The 24,806-nt window shown below is 49.5% G+C and overlaps 1 protein-coding gene across 10 annotated transcripts in view; it reads left to right on the forward strand.

The window, feature by feature from the left end:
• The window catches only part of BEND2 (BEN domain containing 2), a 1,020,032-nt gene that overhangs the window by 582,379 nt on the left and 412,847 nt on the right, over positions 1-24,806 (forward strand). For 7 of the 10 annotated variants that reach the window (XM_069636821.1, XM_069636822.1, XM_069636824.1 and 4 more), the window contains 2 exons: positions 12,549-12,977; positions 13,068-13,194. In XM_069636821.1, the coding sequence (XP_069492922.1) occupies positions 12,549-12,977; positions 13,068-13,194 (556 nt within the window). The remainder of the gene's footprint in view (positions 1-12,548; positions 12,978-13,067; positions 13,195-24,806) is intronic. The other 3 variants (XM_069636826.1, XM_069636828.1, XM_069636820.1) reach the window with 1 other exon arrangement.

A 24,806-nucleotide genomic window follows, 5' to 3' on the forward strand; every position in this document is an offset into this window, starting at 1 on the left:
TTCTGCATCACGACCCGGAGTCTCTGAACCTTAGGGCATGGCTCTTAGAGCCCTAGAGTTTGGAGGTTATGCTTTACCCGCAGAATGTAGGAACATCCAGAGCCTCGTCAATGTTGTGCTTTTGGACATAAATAGAAACGTCTCTGTGTGGTGCCAGAATCAGAAGATGACCCCTCTGCGTGTCACGGCTCCGCAACTTTTGCCATGCTTGCTTTTCTTGGCCAAAGCGGGACTGGCTCACGCCTCCATCAAGGTGCATCTTGCTGCCAAATGCAGGTACTCCAGGTCTCTAGGCAGACCTTTGCTGCGGTCTCACAGGCTCGTCAAGGGGTTCTTCATGACTTTCCCGCTGGTGAAGGTTCCTGCCCCAGCTTGGGAGCTCAATGTTGTGCTAACTAAGCTCACAGGAGCGCCCTTCGAACGTATGCATCAGGCTCCACTCAAGTTTCTCTCGTGGAAGACGGCTTTCCTCGTTGCTATCACCTCGGCTAGGCAGGTCGGGGAGATTCAGGCCCTATCTTGCAATCAGCCTTACTTGTCTTTCCACGCTTAAAGGGTGGTACTGCGTACATACCCCACCTTTATGCCAAAGATACCATCAGAATTCCACCTCAGCGAACCTTTGGTGTTACCTATCTTCTTTCCGAATCCGTCGTTGGTGGCAGAGAGCGCCTTGCATTCACTGGCTGTTGCTTGTGCGTTGAAATTCTATGTGGCACGTACGAAGGATTTTCGGAAGACTTCTCAATTGTTTGTCAACTTTGGACCTGTAAATCGGGGAAAAACGTTGTCGAACACCTCCATCTCCAGGTGGCTCTCCGGCTGCAACATGCACTGTCATCCACTGGCTAGCAGGCTGCTGCCAGGCTGTCCGAAAGCCCATTCCAAAAGAGCCATCACAGCAACAACAGCGTTTCTCTCTGGTGTGCCCTTGCTCGACATCTGCAGGGCTGCTACTTGGAGGTCCAGGCACACCTTCAAGGGGTTCTACTACGTCGACAGGTATTCAAGGGAGGAGTCCCGTGTCGGTCAGCCGGTGATACCTGTTTGTTTGAGGTGAGTCTGTTCTGGAGGTGAGTGTTAAGATGCTTACCTGTAACTATTCTTCTCTAGCATGGGTCTGGCATGGATTCACGTGCAAACCCTCCCTCCTTCCCCTCTTTGGCTCTTCTTGGTTCATGCTCCAACTTTATGTGCTTACCAAATCTGAAGATGGACACCAGGGGTGGGGCTTAGTGAGAGGACTGTCATTGGATGGCGGGCGGTATAACCCAGAGGACAGTGATTGGTTTAGAAGAGAAATACATTTTTATAGTGAAATTGTTTTTTCTTTTACTGAGGATTCCCAACCTGACGGGGAATATTCAACGATTGTGTGAATCCATGACAGACCAATGTTGGAGAGCAATAGTTACAGGTAAGTAACTTATTGTGACAGTCAACATATGGAGGGGCCAGAGTGTTCAAATGGGGATCTCTGAGGGCCAGGTGATGCTGGCAACTATGTGATGTGACCCATGTCTCTTCAGGATACAGTATCAGGAACATTATTAGGGGGGAAGAAAGACAGAAAATCCACATCACAAAGAGTCTGCTAGTGGTTTAGCTCAAGAAGGGAATTTGTTGCCTATTAAATCAACACATAGTGTGGGGTTCCATGTCAAGCACACGTTCTGGCATGCATCACTGAAGGGAGCCAGACAGGAAACATGCAGCACTGGAGAGCAGTAAACAAACCAAATATGTGCCGTCCGTGTGTGAACAAACATATTTGCAGCTTTTTGACAGCCAGAATGCTGGACCATCCTATATTACATAGATGCTTGTTCGCAAGGTGATGGTAAGGTTTTTTGAGTTCTCAGTTGGAAAGACCATGGCCCTGGCCAAATCAAGTTATCAGAGAAATTGCAAAACCTGCACATAAGTGACACCAATGAGCATGTACATAGGGAGGTGGTTGGGGAATTTAGACGAGAACCAAACACAAACTTATGGTGAAACTGAGACATCAATTTGGTACGCATAAGAGCAATTAGTACACAAGCCTACATTAAAAAAGAGAAAAATCCCCGGATTGTGAAGGAGTTAGGGTGGCTTTCCAGAGAACTGGTGGCAGAAAAGTAAGAAAAGCAAGAGGTGGCCAAGCCAAAGAGGCCACACTTCTGAGCGAGTTGAGCAACAAGAACTAGCTAAACCAAAACAGCCATGGTATGTGAGAGCTGAGCAGCAGAATGTGGCTAACCCAATAGAACATACTGTGAGGGAGTTGAGAACGAGGCAGCTAAGCCAAGTAATTGGTTGTATACGAATTGACCGAGTTACAATTGTCCGAATGACAATTGACCTTTTGCACAGTTGACCGAATTATAAAGGTCAATTAGTACATATATGCGGGGGGAATCCCCCCGCAACCCCCTACCCAATCCAAAAAAACCTGCAACCCCCACTCAAACCCCTTGTATTATTTATAATACAAAACCAACCCACTATATATATATATAAAAAATAAAAAGTCAATTGTGCAAAAGGTCAATTGGGACCATTAAAATTCGACCAATTAGGTCATTTGGTCAATTGTATTCGGTCAATTTGGGTAATCCCAAATAATCCACACTCTGGAGGATCTCAAACTTGCAGGAAAGGGTATAGCAATGCATCCTATATGGACCTTGACCGAGAATATATCAGGAGCCGGAGGATAGTGGAGTGAGGGGAGGCAAGTTGCCAGCTGGGAGCTCTATCCCAAGATCAGAATGATTGCTGTATAAGAGATAAATAGAAAAACTTTGACCCAAAGAATCTGATCTGAGCAGGTACAGGCCCAACAGGGAGGCCCTGCGCTTGAGGGTTACAATTAATGCAGCCTGAAAAAGATCCAGGTTGGGCAGAGTAAAATCCAACCCAAAAGAACCTTAATGCAGGATGGGGGTAATCCACACAGGCTTGCCTTGGTAAAGGTCAAAAGAAAATTCCTAGAGCAAGCAGGGTCTTACCCCAATATGATTGTGTTGGAAGGCCACAGCGACCCAGAGGACTGCACATCATTGGGATTTTCTCACAAGCCTGTGTAAAGAAGAGTGCTGCCACGCTTACAGGACATTGAGGAACTCTTTCCTGTGTAGGGACACCCCAGAGTTACATGGCATACAGCTATAGACCTGAACAAGAAGCCAAGCCTAGAGCTTTGTGGCACTTGTCAGGGTAGGATGGACATTGATGAAGATCAAGGGGAAGAGAGTTTCACAGTGAGGGAGCCAGGAGAGAAAAGGACGCACCCATCCATGAGAAAATATCATGTTTTAGGGATTGAGGGCAACATGAGGTTGGAAGAAGTGAGAGACGTAAGATTAGAGTATGGGATGATTAATTTGGACAGGAAATGTAAGGTAGCACCTGACGGGCATCAGAAAACATACAAAAGGGCTTGAGTTGCACCCCTTGTTTAATGGGGGTCAGCGAAATTTGGCATTGTAGGGAGAGCTGCGAGATGAGCAGCACAACCCAAAATAATCACGCAGGCACATTCTGAAGGACTGGAGAAATCTCATCAGAGTCTAAGGGAGGTCTAGGTAAAATGTAAATGGCACAATTAAGGACAGATTAAATCAAAGGAGAACGGAGATAGTACCGGCAAGAGTAAGATACTTGAGCAAGTTGAGAGGAACCTGAAAGGAATTCATCAAGTCTAATGCCAAGAATTGCTATTGATCGGAGAGGGAAAAGGGTGAAAACGTGGGGGAACACCACACATGAGGTGACTGAAAGAAGATGAAAAGGGAGACAGAGATGACCTGAGAGAAAGGAAGAAAGTATAGAAAATGCTTTTTCCGCCCAGGCGAAGGGACCGCATCCTGTAGGAGAGTGTCATGAACCTAAGTATTCACAACAGTGGAAAGATGGAGCATCACCAAACCAGTGACCCCACCCGCATCAGTCGCTAGCTGGTGGTCATCTAGTGCAGAAAGCAAGGCTGTTTCAGTTCTTCACCATAGGTGAAGCAGGTTTGAAAAGGCCGGGAGATATCCTAGTACACAAGAAATTTAATTGGGACTGTTGCAGCACTTTGAAGGAGTGATTTGGGGAAGAGCAGCATAGAGATGGGTTGAAAGTTAGCTGGGACAGAAGGGTCAAGTGAAGGCTTCTCAAGCAGTTGATAGATGTTGGCTGTTTCAAAGTTACCTGGTACATGTCTGGTAGCAAAAGGAGCATTGGTAACAGGATGACGAACTTTACAGATGGTGTAACAACCGAGTGTACCAAGTTTGTCAGCACAAGGATTGAGGGGTGAGCCAGATTTGACTTTTGAAGACAAATGTGTGAAGGTATTAGGGATAACCAGGGAAATGAGTGAAGTACAAGAGATGGGAATACGAGTACGAGGACAGGGGCTTAAGAGGAGCACAGGGGAAAATGCTAATATCATAATGGATGCAGAAACGTTCCTCAAATAATTGTTTTTCTTTCACATGGGTCAGGAAAGGGGGTGGAGGCTGCAGCGGAGAGTGGAAGTAACTTCAGAATGGAAAACAGTTCCTTCTGAGTGTTTTTAGTAAACTTTTTAACAGAATAGAACTTGCATTTGGCCTCACAAAGCCCCCCTTTTAAAGGGTAAATTGGACAGTGAAACTCGATTTTGTATCATTGCCCTAGGAAATGTGCCAATGTCATATTGGGAGTTTTAAAGGTGGCCAGTTCCTGAGTAAGCCATTTAAGCAAGGGGATTTGGAGGCAAAGAAGGTCATCTTAACCGGTCACAGAAGAATTCAATTGCATGTTTGTTGAGAGAATGTGCATTAGGATGGACGGCTTCAATGAGCAGGTAGCTAAAAGGGAAGGAGTCAGATGAAAGAAGAAGTGGTGGTTTAGGAGAGAGGGTACTAGGAAAAGAATCCTACAGTCCCATTCAAGGTATTCATAATTATCATAAGCAACAATACAGTGGGGTGAAGAACTTAGTGCTGTTGAGTTTCGTAATCCTCTTTTGTGGTCTATCTCTTGGGACCATATGCATCAATCCTTACGATGAGGATTAAGCATAGTCACTTGATCTGTTTTCTCCAACGATGCAGTAGTAATTAAATGCATGCACACAACAAGCTCTGCAATGGAAACATACACACCATTCCTTTGTCATAATGAACTACAGGGCTCATCTAAGTCTGACCCTCTTCTAGACCAGAAGAAACACCTGGAAAAGGGGGTTGCTTGCTATGGAGGCACAATGATTTGTGTAGAACCTCGCTTTGTAAGAGAGCTGAACAAGAGGAGAAATACAACTTCTCTCCTTACATGAAACACACAATTTCTGATTTCTTCACAAGTAAATATGCAACCATATTTCTGTACATTGTATAGAACATCCAGCAAACTTGGGAGATGAGGTTCTGTTATTTCCTTGCCACATGGATGTGTAGGATTCCCTAGCAGTGTTACCGACCCATTAGTAAGATTCCTGTTACGTTTGTTTCATTACATACCCAGTTTGTAGCATTACAGAATCAAGAATAGCATTGAAAACCAGCTGTTAGGATTAAAGCCCCAGTTGTAGAATTACAGATCGGATGATATTGACAACCCAGTCTTCGTATTATAGACATTGGGGTAGTATTGCAAACCTAGCAGTAATGTTACAGACCATGGGGTAGTATTCTAATCCCATTTGTAGTATCATAAACCCACTGATGGAATTGCACACTTGCTGGTGTAATTACACATTTGGTGGTATTATTGCAGACATCATGTTTTTCTAGCACACAGTGGCCTCGTTGCAAGGGTGTATGTAGAAATGGTGCCTCATTAATGTTTTTTTTTCTCCCTTCGTTGCATTCTGAAATAGTTGCCTTAAATTCTTTTATAAGGTGCCCCTTTACCCCTCTCCTTGTGTTGATTTAATATACCATTGTGATCTATTAGCTAATGTATAATTACACCTATGGGAAAGTTGGCAGTAGTGCTGACATGCAAAAGGAAGGACACCATAAAATGTAACACTGTGCATCATGTGAGTAGGTAAGCGGTATACCCAATGATTGATAGATTTATCTTAATTTGATTCAATTAGAAATACATTTTGACTAGCCTGACAGGTATTTGGTGACTTGTTAATCATCATACATATCATATATTATCACGGATGTGATCTGAAAAGGCTCAGCATGCAATGAATGAGAGAATACAAGTTTTGTGTTGGATTATTTGTTACCTTATAGGTCTCGATAGAGGGGTTGATTGAATCATTTATAATGTGCAGGAACTGAGCAGAATTAACCATGCAGATGATCTAAGAATGATACGCTCCATAATTTAAACATGAACACATATTCCATACATTGTCATGCATAAATCAGTTATTTAAAAAGATATGTATTCAGTGATTTGCAAAACTGGATAAGATCTCTAGCTCTCCAAGCTCTTTCAGTATTTAGAGTGGTTTTCCTGGATGTCAAGTGAATTGCTCTGTGATGCATAAATATTGCATCATGGTGAAACTGGTCACAGTGTAGGTAATTCTTGAGAAAGTAGTGCAGCTATGGGCCTCATTACAGGTATCCTGGCAGAATTACCGTCAGGATACTGGCAACTGGTAACACCGTTACCGACACCGGTTCCTGCAGAATTACCATCAGATTATGAGTGCCGGTAAGTGTGGTAAATCCCCATTACCAATCCAAGTAGGGGACAATTGCTTATATTGAACCTTTGAAGGTTATGCCTGAGCTATAGGTTTCAATACGGAAATTAGGACAGACAAACCCAATTCTTAGCTGGGAGCGACTATTGCACTCAGCAAGCTAGCTATGTTAAAAACAATAAAAAGTAGAAACAGACTATTGCAATGAGAAATACGGCCTAAGACGTGCTCAAAAATGTTGCTCAGTGTGTAGATTTTTATGTACAACAGGAACAGTAAGAAGAAATGAGAACAAAGGGGCATATCCATTTTCTAACTCGCCCTTCCTATTCCAGGCGCTGATGGGCTGCCTGTATATTAGTGGATAGAATACAGAAACAAATTAGTGATGTTTTTGTTATTGTGAATAGAGGGCAAATACGTGATTTTGTAATTTCTCACAGTGCTGTTTTCCAAAAACGAGTAGCTGTCTGGGTCCTCCTTTAAACATACAAAGGAGAAGTATGGGACAAAATACCTAGAGAAGCATGTATCGCAATATTTAACTTTATTGACCTATACCCTAGGAGTTTTAACCAAGTTAAAATAAATGTTTTAAAACTAATCAGTGCATTTGAAGACTTAATTAGTTAGTCGTGATAGATATTCAGACTAACTGGTATGCATAGTATCTGGCAGGTGTTTTCTAGCCTTCACTGCCTGTGTGTCTAACGGTTTCGGTGGTTAATTTTGGGATACCACCTTCTTCAGTACATTCCTCAGGGAGTGTTAAGCTCCAATGAATCTACTTTAATACTGTCTTTACACTTTATACAACCATTTCACTTTCTGAGTCAATTCATGTGCAATCAAATCAATTGAAATGATTTCACCTTCTGCTTCTCAGGTGAGGTATTTTACATCTTATGGAACCCTAAAATTTAAATATAAAATCAATCGCTTCGCTCTCATAGAGATTCAAAGCCACAGCTTCATGATTATGTAATTCGTATTTTGACATTATTTAAAATTTATTGTAATAGCCCTACTTAAGCTTTGTGGTTCTCAAATGGTAATCAGTGGTATGGAAGTGGTGAGGTCTATTCTCATGTGGATACTTCATGCAAGAGAAAACCTGTGATCATAGATAGACAATGCATTGGTATTCTGTTCTCTTAATAGATTTGTAATTGCATAAATATATGTATACATATGGTTGGCTAGAGAGATGCTCCATAGACCCGATGTTTAAACATTCTGTTGGATGTCCTTGTTTTATATAGCAATGTTTGAGTGCATTTACTAGGCTCAGTGCATCAAATAAGGGGTTCACACAGTCAGAGCTAAAGAGTCATTGCTACTGGTAATGGTAACGGGTGCTAGGCTGCAATCCGATGGTCTAGTTGTGATATTATGAACGCTGTGTGCCAGGGATCGCACACTATAGAGGGCACAGTCTTGAAGCTAGGAGGCTAAAAAGTCCTGTTGGTTCGAGTCATGTCCTGAAAACCGTTGGTGCGTTGTGTGCCACTCTATTTTTGCCCTTGGAGGCTATCTTCCGCAATAGCTTGAGAACCCGTAACTTACCGGGATAATGCCAAGTTTGTTCCCCGATCTGCAACCGAGCCTCAACTCCTCGCGCTCGGGTAGTCGGTGCCGGCAGATTCTTTATATCACTGTTGCCTAGCTACGTGCCGTCATGATATTAGGCTCATAAGCAGACTGCATCTTATAGTGGACCATGCATTTGGCAGTTGCTTGTCCAATGTGACTCGATTGGGTTATTGGTAAAGGTTTAAGAGAGGGGAATAATCAGAGTATTTATATTATTCCACGAAAACACTGTTTTGGTAGGCAAACTCATTTAAGTAACTAGAAAATGGCACTACTCGTGAGTTGGAGATGTCACAATTTCGCATGAATTCGACAGTATCTCTGGCCCTGGGCATTATTTACAATGTTTTTGTCTCCTCCCTTTCTTGACTACTACTGTGTGTCTATCTTCTCCATATTTTGTGTTATTATCTATGATGGAGCCCGAGGGCACCTTACAATGATAGTAACTACTAGGTATTGCGCCGTCTAGAGTGCGTGAATAATATTTGGTGAAGGTCAATCATAGGATGGCTAGTGTTTGCCACATTATATTCTTATTGAGGCATTTTAAATCTGTTCTTAACTGAAAAATCAATTTCTGTTCCCTCTTGACCAACAGCGCCTGCATGTCACCACCCCTTTATGGACGTATATATTATGGTCCATTTAAGATCAGAGTATGTGTCGTTTCTCCAGGAAAGTTCTACTAAGGGAGCATTTGGTTGTTTGGTGCGTATGAAGGATTTATGCTCCTGGATTCTTTATTTGATTGATCTTCTGGTCATACTAATATATCACAGGTGACACGGCATGTGATAAGATAACCCACATTGCTAGTGTTGCAATTAGTAACATTCTGTTGCTGCCACAATGCTTTTAAGAAAAGGTCTATTGTGGACCTGGAGGTTTGAGGGCAAACTGAGCATAGTCTGCATGGTATGTAACCCACCGGGCGTGCAATGTTCCACAGGGTCGATAGTTCTGCCAGTAGGAGACCTGGTTGGTATGATCTTACCAGTGTATCTCTAATATTCCTCCTATGCTTTTGTGAAAAGCGTGGTGTCGGCAACTGAGTGGTGCCCACGTTAAGGATTAGCCCTAGCTTCAGGATTTCCTTCTTACTTCTTTTCAGTTTGGATGAATACAAGTACTGCTGTTCTTGTATTGGTGTTCTGTCTTGCTGTAGTGTAATATCTTGTGGGATATTCCAGGCATGTTTCCTGGCTAGTTCAGCAGTTTCCCAGGAAACCCTCTTTTTTGTAGACTGGTGGTCAGTGCGTTCGCTTGTTCATCACAATCTGCAGTTTCGCCTGAACTAGAGATACTGTCCAAATGGTAGATTGTCTTTCAATGGTTTTGGATGAAATCTGTTGAACTTCAGTAGGGAATTCCTGTCTGTGCTTTTTCTGTATACTGCGGTCCGTAAGTGCCCATTTTTTGCCTGACTCTCCAGATCCAGGAAATGCGCTACTTCTTTCCTCGAAGAGAAATGGAATTTGAAGTACCTTTTTCTGGTACTAAGCCAGTTTGTGAATTCCCACAGTTGTTTGTGATCCCCTGTAAAGATCATTAGAACATCACCAATGTATCTACTCCAGAGGGTGATCCTGCAGTTGTACTGATTGTTCTCATGAATGTGATTGTTTTCAAAGTTGGCAGCATAAGATTGCCCCCATTGCAGTACTGGATAGTTGCAGAAAGAATTCTTCCTTGTACATGAAGACATTCTTTGTAAGGGCGATCTCGGTTGTAATAAGAGTAGGCGTGGAATTTCTAATTATGGAATGTTTTTTTCTAGAATTTTGTCAATGACTAGTAGTGTCTTCATGTGAGGAATTGATGCGTACAATGACTCTATGTCCAGTGTTAACAATATCTGTGTTTTTGGATCAAAGTTGATGTCTTTTACCAAGTTCAGTACTGCGGTAGTGTCTTTTATGTATGACGTCATGCATGGTATCTCAGGCTGCAAGAAGAAGTCGACAAATTGAGACAAGGGTTCAAGAATCGAACCAATGCCTGCAACAATCGGGTGGCCTGGTGGTGGGGAAACACCTTGTGTACTTTAGGTAGGGCATACAATGTCGGGATACGTGGGGATGATGGACATACACATTCTGCTTCCTTGGCCGTTGTGCCCTTCACTGGTAGATGTTTCCACTATTGATCCAATCAAAATTCTGATGTTGATCATGCTGGTTATTATTCAACAAAGACATTACCATATCGTCACAAGCTTTGCTGTTCATTACGACAATCGCTCTCCCCTTATCAGCCGGCTTGATGATGATCACTGTATTCTTACTCAAGTTTTTTAGGACTTGTCGTTAATTTGTCGGCAGATATTGGCAGCAATGCTGTTCCTCAAGTTTAATTGCCTGCAATTTTTTAAAAGGGCCTTCTCAAAGGTGATTGATAATGTCGTTACAGTTGTGTGGTAGAATGTTGGATTTTGCATGGAGCCCTGTGGTGTCTCGGGTGTCCTCCTTAAAACAGTCAGTGAATTCTGAGTCCTCAAAGTACTGCTTCAACCTGATCGTTCATAAGGGTCCTCCCATAGGACTCCATGTGGGGATTTGCCAGTATTGCCATCTATCTTTTCTGTTACGGTGTCAGAATTACCTCCAGCTGTTAGCTGGAGGTAATTTCGACCACCCCTCTGGTAAACTTGTACTTTGCTTTAATTCTGCACCGGCAAAATCATAATGGGCCCTTATGTGCATTGGCGAGAGTGTAGTCTGATGTTGCTTTTTTGTTTCCATGTTACTTGATACATGAATGTTTGCCACTTTTATGCAGCAATAAAGTTTGGTTAAAGAATATACTAATGAGACTCCCAATGTATTACTAACAGTGTGTTCCAAGATTCAAACAGTGCCTTATGATTGGGTCACGACATCTTGTAAACCAGGATTTTTACAGGCGCCCCTTGGAAGGGTAGGACATGCCTAACCATATCATTGTTTACTAACGCCTATGTACGTATGTCAGCTCAGTCATACTTTTTCTATTCACTTTGCTGTTTCCTGGTGCATGACAACTTTGAGCTGCGGCATATACAATACATGTTATGAATAAAAGACTGAATTATATTGCCACACAACATATTTGCTATGTGTGTTGTTGTTCTTTGTGAGCTGCATTGGTTAGTGATACATTATAGTGAATGAATTGCTGCGTTAGGTTATCTGGGAGCATTTGCATGTAAAGGCTGTTTGTTTTGCAAAACAGTGTAATTGTATCAATGAATCTGCTAGCTATAGGGAGAGGGTTGGTGTGCATTGTTTTAACAAAACCATGCATCATTTTTGTTAAAACAACTGGTGATATGCCTGTGATGTGACGCCTGTATTTAATTGGCCCGTTGCATCCTCACTAAAGCAGTACTTTCAAGGGTGCAGTCTTAAAAAGGTTTCGGTTGTCCCTTATTGTTTACTTAATGTCAGCTCCATGAAAATATTTTTAGTCTGTGCGCTATTTCCATGTTTGTCACTTTGAGCTGCAGCATGTAATAATGCATAGTAGTGGGTGAATCTCTCCATCACCAAACCAGTTTATTTAAATTCGAACAAATTAGTATGTAACACTATTTATGACAAGTTTCAAATTTAGGGTGACCATGTTTGTTCTCACATCAGCGCCCACACATTCAGCTTTCTTGACTGAACTCTCTTGAATTCATCCTGTGTGCAAATTGAATATAATTTGTATGAACAAAGCATCAGTGACTTTATGGGTATGCAGATAAATCCCGGCAGATGTATGGAGCCTGCATGATAGGTGCTGGTCAGAGAAACTAAAACACAAGGCTGCAGACTAAACGGGGAGCATGGTAATTGGTTTACCATTCGGAAGTATAAGCACATAAGCACTTGGAAAGATCTTAAATGGCAAATCTAGAATAACAGGCATTGGCTAAACCATTGGGCCTAGCTTTGAAAATTAGATGGAAGGCACTTTTCGTCCCATGGACGCTCTACAAAAGTGTGTGTGTATGTGTGTATATATATATATATATATATATATATATATATATATATATATATATACACACACACATACATATCCAGTCCTATTGGCTGTGCCCTTGCTTGTAAATTTCCTTATTTTAGACTCCTGTCCTGAATAGAAAGTTATGATAAATAACTCGCCTTTGCAGACACAGTGAAGGCAGCATTATAAACATTTGGTGTAACACATGCAGTTGGCCGCCTCACATGAGATCCATATGACTTGTTAAAACTGTATCAGAGTTGAAAGAGTTTGGTTTGTTTGTGGTATTTATACCTTAAATGATTGTTTAAGGTTGTCTAAGCTCGTTCTTTTCACTTGACATTTACAGAGGCCAGTTGGACTTTCCCATAGAAGTTCCTTCAATATACCTCCTGGGAAAATGAAATTGAAACTACAGAAGCCATTTCACAGGGAGTCCAGCCTACAGGTATACCCTGCTGAGCAAGGGAGGCCCAGTCCTGCTGTGAGAGTTCGGCTAGAAAGTAACCCTGTCCTCACCAGCCCTACCCTGCAACCTGTTCACCCGGGATCTCTTCAACAGGAACCTCCACAAACGCTGCTCAGGCAGAGCCCGCCTCTGCCCACTATTGTCTCTACTCATTCATTACATACACCCTTCTCAATGGCTGAACGTGTGCCAGACCCAAATACCCCAGCAAATCGCATAGACACAGTGTCCGATAGCTCTTCAAGAGTTTCACCAATGATTGGCAGTGGGCATGTGATGTCTTCAAGAACTGCCGCTGATTGCCTAAGGGTACTAAATTCAGTTATTACTATCTGTATATAATAAAGTATCATGCGGATTGGTTTTTGCAATAAACAATCTTGATTTCTTTCATTGAAGCAGGTCACTCCAGAAGCAGGTTTTCGAGAAAAAGGACCAGTACTGACCAACTACATTTCCCCTTCGGAAAGTGTGACCATTAGTCAAGAGTTGCCTTCCTCTTCAGAATCTGTCAATCCTGGTTTAGGTGAGTGCCAACAGCATGTGATGCAAGCTTGCACTGAAAAGCACAATTTTCCCAAGTTAATTAGTGAAATTGTGCACATTCACACCTTCTGGTTGAGCCTTGAAGGTCAGAAACAAAACTCTCAATCTCTTTAAATTGAAGGACTTTGATCAAATTGGTGTAGTGCTGTAAAAATCAGAATTATATCAATTAGACAATACAAGAATTCTGCAGCTTGTAAAAACGTTATGAAGGTAATTCCCCTCTGCGTGTCTGACCACATCAGAGGAGATATCTGAGAATGACCTATCGGACTTAACGAAAGTAACTTTATTGTACAAATCCCTAAGAAGACTGTTTGTCAATAGCAACAATAAATGCGACCAGAAGCAAACCTATTAACAAGGATCTCCACAAATGTCCAGAACTGTATGCAATGGCTAACCATGTTCACTTATGCATTCTGATCTGGTTTGCCCCAAAAGACTGACAGGGTAATTCATAGAAATTCGCACAAAAGTGGCGCACGCGGCTGGCGCACAACGTGCCCGTGCGAATGTCTGCGCCAGCCGCGTGCGCTAAAATCGATTTCCGTGCACAGCGTATTCATGGATTTTCGCATCCAAAACCAGCCGTGGCGCAGCGACCCTGCAGCAGCGCCAGTTACGCCCCCAAGAATGCCCTCACGCAAGGAAAAGCCTTCAAAATCCCCAAATAATCGCAAAGGGCTGCGCCAACCCTGGACCAGTTCACAGGGCTGGCAAACAGCAAACGCCAAGCGGGGAACGTGTATTTCAGTGGTTCGCGGGAAGTTCCACACGCGATTGTCCTGTGTAGGTGTGCATCAGGGGTGCGCGGGAAGTATCACATGCAAAAGCAGCAGGGTATGTGTATTTCAGGGGTGCGCGGGAAGTATCACATGCAAAAGCAGCAGGGTATGTGTATTTCAGGGGTGCGCAGGAAGTATCACACGCAAAAGCAGCAGGGTACGTGTATTTCAGGGGTGCGCGGGAAGTATCACACGCAAAAGCAGCAGGGTACGTGTATCTCAGAGGTGCGCGGGAAGTATCACACGCGATTCCATCAGGGTACGTGTATTCCAGGGGTGTGCGGGAAGCTTCACATGCAAAAACAGCAGGGTACGTGTATTTCAGGGGTGCGGGGAAATTATCACACGCAAAAACAGCAGGGTACTTGTATTTCAGGGGTGCGCGGGAAGTATCACACGCGATCCCATCAGGGTACGTGTATTCGAGGGGTGCGCGGGAAGTATCACATGCAAAAACAGCAGGGTACGTGTATTCCAGGGGTGCACGGGAAGTATCACACGCAATTCCATCAGGGTACGTGTATTACAGGGGTGCGCGGGGAGCACCACACGTGAATTGCACGTGTGGGTCCTCCCAGGTGTTCCCTCTGCACCCTCCACGGCCCCTGCAGGTGGCCCACACCACAGGGGCCTACCCTGCACATGTCCTGCAGGCACCCCATCCACCATGGCCATGCCCCCCAGCCAACCCACATGTCACCTTGCACTACTGCCCACCAACGCATGTCCCCCTGCACCCCCAGCCACCAGGGGCAGCCTCCACCAGGCCCCCACCCATGTCTCCCATAAGCCCCACCGCCCAGCAGTGCAGGGGCAGCCTCCACCAGGCCCCCACTCATGTCCAACTCATGTCTCCCTGCTCCTCCACCCCCCAGCCACCAGGGGCAGCCGCCACCAGGCCCCCACTCATGTCCCCTATCACCCCCAGCCACCAGGGGCAGCCTCCACCAGGCCCCCACTCATGTCTACCACCACCACCATCCCCCAGCAGTGCAGGGGAAGCCTCCACCAGGCCCCCACCCATGTCTACCACCACCTCCACCTCCCAGTTGCAGGGGCAGCCTCCACCAGGCCCCCACTCATGTCTCCCATCACCCCCACCCCCCAGCAGTGCAGGGGCAGCCTCCACCAGGCCCCCACCCATGTCTACCGCCACCCCCCAGCAGTGCAGGGGCAGCCTCCACCAGGTCCCCACTCATGTCCAACTCATGTCTCCCTGCACCTCCACCCCCCAGCCACCAGGGGCAGCCTCCACCAGGCCCCCACTCATGTCTACCACCACCACCACCCCCCAGCAGTGCAGGGGCAGCCTCCACCAGGCCCCCACCCATGTCTACCACCACCGCCACCCCCCAGCAGTTCAGGGGCAGCCTCCACCAGGCCCCCACTCATGTCTCCCATCACCCCCACCCCCCAGCAGTGCAGGGGCAGCCTCCACCAGGCCCCCACCCATGTCTCCCATCACCCCCACCCCCCAGCAGTGCAGGGGCAGACTCCACCAGGCCCCCACTCATGTCTCCCATCACCCCCACCCCCCAGCAGTGCAGGGGCAGCCTCCACCAGGCCCCCACCCATGTCTACCACCACCGCCACGCCCCAGCAGTGCAGGGGCAGCCTCCACCAGGCCCCCACTCATGTCCAACTCATGTCTCCCTGCACCTCCACCCCCCAGCCACCACGGGCAGCCTCCACCAGGCCCCCACTCATGTCCCCTATCACCCCCAGCCACCAGGGGCAGCCTCCACCAGGCCCCCACTCATGTCTCCCATCACCCCCACCCCCCAGCAGTGCAGGGGCAGCCTCCACAAGGCCCCCACTCATGTCCAACTCATGTCTCCCTGCACCTCCACCCCCCAGCCACCAGGGGCAGCCTCCACCAGGCCCCCACTCATGTCTCATCACCCCCACCCCCCAGCCACCAGGGGCAGCCTCCACAAGGCCCCCACTCATGTCCCCTATCACCCCCACTCCCCAGCAGTGCAGGGGCAGCCTCCACCAGGTCCCCACTCATGTCTCCCATCACCCCCACCCCCCAGCCACCAGGGGCAGCCTCCACCAGACCGCCACTCATGTCCCCTATCACCCCCACCCCCCCAGCCACCAGGGGCAGCCTCCACCAGGCCCCCACCCATGTCTACCACCACCGCCACCCCCCAGCAGTGCAGGGGCAGCCTCCACCAGGCCCCCACTCATGTCTCCCATCACCCCCACCCCCCAGCCACCAGGGGCAGCCTCCACCAGGCCCCCACTCATGTCCCGTATTACCCCCACCCTCCAGCAGTGCAGGGGCAGCCTCCACCAGGCCCCCACCCATGTCTACCACCACCGCCACCCCCCAGCAGTGCAGGGGCAGCCTCCACCAGGCCCCCACTCATGTCTCCCATCACCCCCACCCCCCAGCCACCAGGGGGAGCCTCCACCAGGCCCCCACTCATGTCCCCTATCACCCCCACCCTCCAGCAGTGCAGGGGCAGCCTCCACCAGGCCCCCACTCATGTCTCCCATCACCCCACCCCCAGCAGTGCAGGAGCAGCCTCCACCAGGCCCCCACTCATGTCTCCCATCACACCCACCCCCCAGCAGTGCAGGGGCAGCCTCCACCAGGCCCCACCCATGTCTACCACCACCGCCACCCCCCAGCAGTGCAGGGGCAGCCTCCACCAGGCCCCCACTCATGTCTCCCATTGCCCCCACCCCCCAGCCACCAGGGGCAGCCTCCACCAGGCCCCCACTCATGGCCCCTATCACCCCCACCCCCCAGCAACCAGGGGCAGCCTCCACCAGGCCCCCACTCATGTCTCCCATCACACCCACCCCCCAGCAGTGCAGGGGCAGCCTCCACCAGGCCCCCACTCATGTCTCCCATCACCCCCACCCCCCAGCCACCAGGGGCAGCCTCCACCAGGCCCCCACTCATGTCCCCTATTACCCCCACCCCCCAGCAGTGCAGGGGCAGCCTCCACCATGCCCCCACCCATGTCTACCACCACCGCCACCCCCCAGCAGTGCAGGGGCAGCCTCCACCAGGCCCCCACTCATGTCTCCCATCACCCCCACCCCCCAGCAGTGCAGGGGCAGCCTCCACCAGGCCCCCACTCATGTCTCCCATCACCCCCACCCCCCAGCAGTGCAGGGGCAGCCTCCACCAGGCCCCCACTCATGTCTCCCATCACCCCCAGCCACCAGGGGCAGCCTCCACCAGGCCCCCACTCATGTCCCCTATTACCCCCACCCCCCAGCCACCAGGGGCAGCCTCCACCAGGCTCCCACACATGTCCCCCTGCACCCCCACCCCCCAGCTGTGCAATTTGCCTGGGTACGTGTACTTCGGGGTGCGCGGGAAGTTCCACACGCGATTGGCCTGGGTACGTGTACTTCGGGGTGCGCGGGAAGTCCCACACGCGATTGGCCTGGGTACGTGTACTTCGGGGTGCGCGGGAAGTTCCACACGCGATTGCCCTGGGTACGTGTACTTCGGGGTGCGCGTGAAGTCCCACACGCGATTAGCCTATGTACGTGTACTTCGGGGTGCGCGTGAACTTCCACACGCGATTGGCCTGGGTACGTGTACTGCGGGGTGCGCGTGAACTTCCACACGCGACTGGGCCTGTGAGAGTGGGGTACATGTATTCCAGGGGTGGGCGGGAATATTTACCCGCGACTGGGCCTGGGAGAGCGTGCTAAGTGTATTCCTGGGGTGGGCGGGAAGATTCACACGTTCGCCTACGACGTGCCGAAAAATAAATGGTCCAATCCTGAGACACGTACGCCAGCCTGAAGCAGGCGTACGTCGACCCGCGCAGCATAAAAGTGCGCGCAAACAACCTCATACGCCAGGATGAATATGCCATTCCTAGCAGCAGTGGCCGTGGGTTACCAGAGGAGGAGGAGGAGGATAGTGAGGGCCCGAATTTTCACTCCCAGAACCAGCCTTTTTGGGATGCCTGATGACCAGGTGTATGGGAGGTACTGGTTTCCCCCAAACATAATACTGGACCTGGTCAGTGAGTGGGAGGATGACCTCACATCACCCACCCTGTGCTCCCAAGCACTCAGCCCCCTGGAGAAGGTCCTCAATGTAATGCACTTCTTGGCCACAGGATCATTTCAGCGGACAAGTGCCATAGTGGGTGGGGTGTCACAGGCCACGCAGTCACGCTGCCTACACCAGGTCTTGAACATCATCACTGCACGCCCATCAGTCCGTAGGCACATATACCTGCCCAGGACACCTGCAGAAAGGCAGGCTGCCACCCTCGATTTCTACGGTGTGGCACAATTCCCAAAAGTGCTAGGTGCCATTGACTGCACCCATGTGGCACTACGTCCCCCCAGGGCATCTGAGCACATCTATAGGAACCGCAAGCACTGGCATTCCATCAACGTGCAGGTAGTATGTAATGCTAAGGGAATCATCACCTCAGTATATGCCAACTATCCAGGGTCCACCCACGACAGCTTCATTTACCGAATGTCTACCCTAAGCCGGGACCTAGAAGCTGGGCGGCATGGCCATACATGGCTGCTTGGTGAGTATGAATGCCACTGCACATGCATGCATGTCAGATGCAGAGTTATGTCACTACCCCACTAATGATACCCATCGCCTCCTCACCAGGGGACAGTGCCTACCCTCTGAGCACCCACATGATGACGCCAATTCGGAACCCCATCACGCCTCCAGAGGTAAGATACAACACAGCCCATATTGCAACCCGGGGCATAGTGGAGCGCACATTCGGAGTGCTCAAGTCACGCTTTCGCTCCCTTGACCGTTCTGGCGGGCAGCTGTTATATGTGCCCCCAGTAGTGTGCAGGATCATAGTGGCAGCATGTGTCCTGCACAATGCTGCAACACGCCGTGGCCTGGCTGTGGACATGGTGGTGCCCCCACATCTCCAACCACATGCACGTCCGCTGCGCATGGGAGGGGAGAGGGCACGGGGTGAGGCAGCCCGTACGCAGCTGGTGGCTAATTACTTCACATAGAAATCACACCCCATTGGAGTGCACACAGCCCTGGCACATACCATCTGATAAGCAATGATGACTCGACCTGACAATTAAGACGAACAAAGGGACTGTCAACTGTCAGAACCATAGCAGCCTGAGATTGTTCAAGTGGAAGTGTCACAATGTGTGCATCCCTACCTACACAAACACCACCAATACAGTGTCATGAAAAGACACTTCCATGCTGCCGAAATAAATACCCACTCGCAAAATACTACATGAAAACAGTGCCATGTCACCCACCCCCTCCACGGCATGGCCACACAACACAACATGGTATGTCATGCAATGTGAGAGGAAAGAAATGAATCCCCACAACATGCCCCAAGTGTCACCAGCTACAGTGTCCCTAATGGAAACATGTCCACACATGAAATGCTCACAGTAATGCAGGACCTACAACCCACATTACCAAATACTTACCAAGAATACCAATCACCTACACAACCTCCAACCTACCTTAAACATGACATTACAGACTGAAAAATTAGCTAGCCTCACCACCTGATGATGACAGCCCTCCGAACACTTCCAAGTATACAGTGTTAGCGCCACGCAAGAGTGTAGGTGCACTGCTTACAACATGGACTCCAGTTCCAAGGTGGAACGCATTGTGAAGACATGAGGAATGGACCTGCAAATATGGAATATGATATGGATGCAGAGGCACATATCAATACACCATGCAGTGTACAATACAACAACAATATGCACTATGAATGTATACACAGTATTGACTACAGACTGCCCACACAGCTCATGGGAGTCCAATGTCACCATGTACGTCAATGTCACTTGGGCACACCCTTTGCAAGCCCATGGAAACGGGAAGCAGGAGGGGTGTGTGTGACAAAAACCCAAGCATCTGAACCAAATCCATGACAAGCCTGCATGTGTCCAGCCACAATGCAGCGTATGCCCAGGGGAGCCACACAAGGCAACACACTGTCCCAAAAAAAAAAAAAAATGGCCATTAACGGGCCCGGGGGGGGGGGGGGGTGGGGGAGGCCACCCAGGAGGTCCGAGGACAGGGTGCACACCAAAACCCACCTGTGTGGATCTTGCGGAAAAAAAAAACACCTCCATGGGCTCATGGCCTACACGGCTACCCTATATTGGGAGTATCACTGCTGTCGCTATCCTCACCCTCTGCAGCTGCAGCAGGAGGTGGTGGCACTATGGGAGGCAGCCCACACAAAGCCCTAGTCTGTTCCTTCATGGCTGCAAGCATGCGGATGTGGTAGGTCTCGTTCTGGAGGATAAGTGTGCGGAGGTCCCCATGTAACAACTCACGGGATGCCCGGACCTCCGCCCTAGTTGCCTGCATCCAGCTGAGAGCGTACGGGTGAGACGCTCCAGCTGCTGTTCTGTCCTTCGGTTTGTTGAAGCCTCAAGCTCAACAAGAGTCGTCCTGAGGTGATGGAGTTCCAGCCTCAGGGCTTCCCTGTGGCCCTGGGACTCTATGGAGTTGGCTTCCTGCAGAGTCGCCAGTGCCGCCCGCCTGTCCCTGTCGGTCGCCAACATGTCCTCCCTGTGTGACTGGCAGATGGAGTCGGTTGCCTGCTGTAGTCGCTCCATCAGCCTTTCGGGGGGGACAGTGGAAGTGGCCACCCTATCCATGGCCTGAGCCATCATCTCTGATGATGCTGCCTGTTGGGTTGCCATACCGTAAATGGATTGCTCCCATGCGGTATTGCCAGGTGGCGTACGGCCACCACGTCGGCGGGCACCACACCTGTCTGGGGCAAGGCGAACTGCTCCTTGCTGTGCCGGCACTGCCTGAGGCTGCAGGACTGCATTCCCCCTCTGATCTGCTGGCCCAGGAACAGGATCAGATGTCGCGGAGTGTGACCCTGCATCCGTAACCACCAAACGCGTACCTGCCAACACTGACATCCCTACTGAGGGTTCTAACCCTGGTGCAGGTGGGTCGGACAGAACAGAATCTCTCCCAGGAACACTCACCTGTGACGGCACGTAGGTCTCATCATCCGAATCGACACCTGAATACAGCTCGGAGGAGGTGCAGCCAGAGACACCCCTTGAGAGCACGACCTGCAGCAGTTGTGGGTTCTCACCCACCACCACACCACGTCCCTCACTGGTGGTCGGTCGGCCCTCAGACCCCTCCTGGGTCTGCACCATCTCCACAACCCCAGCAGTATCAAGTGCGTCTTCCCCTGCAAAGACATAAAAGAAAACAAATGGAAACAGGCATTAGCACTATGGCACACAATTAGGGCTGAGAGGCTACAGAAACAGTACTTGATTGACACATGTCCCACATGACTAAAACACTCCCATGCATGCACCGTCACTGCGTGTGATGGGGAGTCAGATGGCACACATTGATGACACCAAGATGGAAGATGAACACATTTGCTGCATGCTGCCTACCAGTGGCGTCACACATTGGCCAGTGATTGGCAGGTCAAATACACATGCCATCACACAGATGGCATGTACCTTAGCCATGAAGTTAAGAGGGAGAGGATGTCACCAATTGTTCATTCAGTCCAGTTTGCTCATATAATTGATTATTTTCATTGTAATGGTTCAAATGTTTAACCTGCAGCTGCCAGTCAAAAATGGTCCTATAGCACAGGGACATGTCTAAACTAATCATGTCCAGGAAACTGAGCCAGTCCACTGTACCATAGCCATGTCAGACATGTGACAATAGGACTGAGAAATCCTGAGTAAAAGTGGTGGTATGCAAACAATCTTCCTGAATACACAGAGGTAAATAAGCAACAGTGTTGTGGCAAGATGACACTCCAAGGGCAACTGGCGTGGTGCTGGGCTGGATGTCTAATGTTGGCCGAAGGGATGCTGCTACACCCAAATGCTGGTGCCAAGAATGTATAGGAAGAGGCACATGGGTGAGCCGAACCACTCAGGCACACACACCCTCCCCTGGCACCCCAAACAGAAGCCCTCCCACACACACCATGCACATGGATGACACACACATGCATGTGCACTCACCGGACAATGCCTCGTAATCTGCCAGTTCTCCCACGCCTTGGATCTGTTCCTCTGTGACATAGGTCCCAGCAACCTGCTCATGTGGAGTGAGTTCTATGTCGTCTGCTGGAGACCCACCTCCAGTCACTAGAGTTGCGGCATGACTTGAGGCCAGCTTATTCTTTGCCCTGCGCTTCAGGTCATTCCAGCGCTTGTAGCATTCATTAGCTGTGCGCCTCACGATTCCAAGGGCACTTATGATGTCCGCAGTGGTCTGCCAGTGTGCCTGACGTTGTGCAGGTGTGGTCTTGGATCCTGCAACAATCACCATTTCGCGGTCATGTGCGGACACATACTCTACAAGTGCATTCAGTTCGGCCTCATTGAAGCCGGGCTTCCTTGACGGGCCGGACTGTGTAGCCGTGTCTGGGGCATCAGCCTCTACTGGACGAGCACTCTTCCTCTTCCGCTTGGAAGGTGGTGGGGATCCTGAGTGTCCTACGCCGCTCTGGACACTAGGGGCAGGAGCGTGGGATTGCACACTCAGAATGGGAGTTGGTGCAGGCATTAGCTCAAGTGTGATGGTGTCAGGAGGAATGTCAGCATGATGGACTTGGACCGACACTGTCCTGGATGGGTGTGTGAGAGGTGGGGTAGATGGAGCCGCAGCTGCCCCTGCAGCCTCCCCAGCCTACCTACGCGGGGCAGCAGATGACCTAGCTGCCCCTGATCCACGTGGCCTGATGACACCAATGTTCACCGGCGCACGTGGCCTAGACCTGCTGACCTGGAAGTCAGCCATGGAGTCACCCTGTGCCAGGTCTGGTTCCACAGTGGGCTGGTCCAACAAGGGCTGAGCATGGATGGTGTCAGCCAGGGTAACCTCAAGCGGGGGGGGGGCATGGGTGTCCCTGACTGCTCCTCCACACATGGGGGGCTAGGGGCACCCTGCAAGTCACGGCCACGTCCCCTACTGGATCCACCACGGCCACCACTTGGGGCTCGGCCACCTTTGCCACCCTTACGGCTTGGTCACCTCCCATCCATGGCACTGATGTTATTGTGCGTATGGGAGTCGATGTGAACTATTGTCCTGGGCAATTGGGGGTCAAAGGGGTTGGGTACCAGATGGTAATCGTACCCTAGTGCTCTAGCAAGGCTGTATGTCACTCTTCAGGAAAGATGACGGGTCACGCAACGCACAGGCACCCCAAAAAAGCGAAGTAAGGTGCACGCAACCCCTCCTGGAAAAATAAACCTGCACTACGCTGTGGCACCCAGAAACACAAGAATGAACGTATGCGTGTCACACGCAGCCTAGAATGACCTCTGAAGGGGTACGCGACACACGAGGCAAGCACAGATGTTAAATACGTGTGCGACTCACCGTCTGCCAGGAACAAAATTGTGAAAGATATGCGCGTGTGCGCGTTGGCAACACCCCCGCCAAAAGAAGAATTGTACGCTGTCTGAGGAGACAGGACAACAGTAGAAGGGAACGCTGTTTGAGGAAACAGGCCCAGGAAAAAGAGGAAAAGAGAAAAAGCTGTCAGAGGTAACAGGGAGTACGAACTGGAAACGCCATGAAGTAAATCGTAAAGTACAGAATTCACCCACTCGCTCTCCACGAAAAGCACGTACAAGGAAATGCCGTTCTACACGTACCTTTTATACACATGTCACAGACGCGCATACGCGATGAGGACATTTCCACCAATTACCCGCTTTGACACTCGGACGTGTATCTCTTCATTTTTACACACGCCATACTCTACGGCCATGCGCGTGACGTCACAGCTGAGCATGGTGGCCTTTGGGCCAATGAAATCGCATATGGGAGCACACGTGGTAAAACTGCACGTCCGAGTGTCATCGCGTGTAATCGGAGGGAAGTGAGCGTACACGCGATTGGCCTGGGTACGTGTATTTCTGGGGTGCGCAGGAAGTTCCACACGCGATTGGTGGAAATCCACGTGTGCTCTGTCATCACGTGTAATGAGGGAAAAACCCGCGCGCGTCACGTCACAGACGCGCTTATGCGCTAAGGGCCTTTGGTCCAATGAAATCGCATATGCGTGCTGACGTGCATACGCGCTAAGGGCCTTTCCTCGATTCACACGCAGACGTGCATGATTTTCACGTTCCAAATCACTCCGTATCAAGCTGGCCACGCGTAAGCACACGGAAGACCACGCTCCTGCCCAGAAGGCCGAATTACTGCCCCCCCAGAGCCCCGAGCACGCTCCCACCTGCCATCTGCTGCTGCCTGACTGCCTGCTGCCCACGTGCCCTGCCATTTGCTGCCTGCACATCAGCCAGGTATGCTGTTGCTGTGACCACCCCTGCTGGAACCGAAGACTCCCGACTGGGATTCCATCGCTCCACAGCCCAGCCCCAGGACCCAGTTGCCCACCCACTCCTGCCTCTGGGGTTGTCATGTCGGGCACTGCAATATCTGGCACCACTGACAACCCCCGGCCAGAGAGGCAGAGGGGCACCAGCGTCAGTGCCAGGGAAGTTGGTGTCCTGGTGGAGCAAGTCCTGGGGCAGTATGATGCCCTCTACGGAAGTGTGCATGCCGACAAGGAAGGACGGACTCGGATCTGGACGGACATCGTGACTGCCCTCCACGCGGAGGGGGTAGCAGTCCACGACTTCCAACATGTCAAGAAGCGCTGGGAGGACTTCAGGTCCAGGACCCTGAACAAGGCCCGGGGCCACTTGTCGGAAGATCAGATGAGGGTCCTGGAACGCATATCCCCAGCGCTCCACGTCCAAGTCCTTGAGAGGCAGACCCGTCTGGAGTCGAGCGGTAAGTGTACAT

The sequence above is a fragment of the Ambystoma mexicanum genome, chromosome 7p (assembly GCF_040938575.1).
Source record: "Ambystoma mexicanum isolate Mex_15411 chromosome 7p, UKY_AmexF1_1, whole genome shotgun sequence".
Taxonomy (NCBI): Eukaryota; Metazoa; Chordata; class Amphibia; order Caudata; family Ambystomatidae; genus Ambystoma; species Ambystoma mexicanum.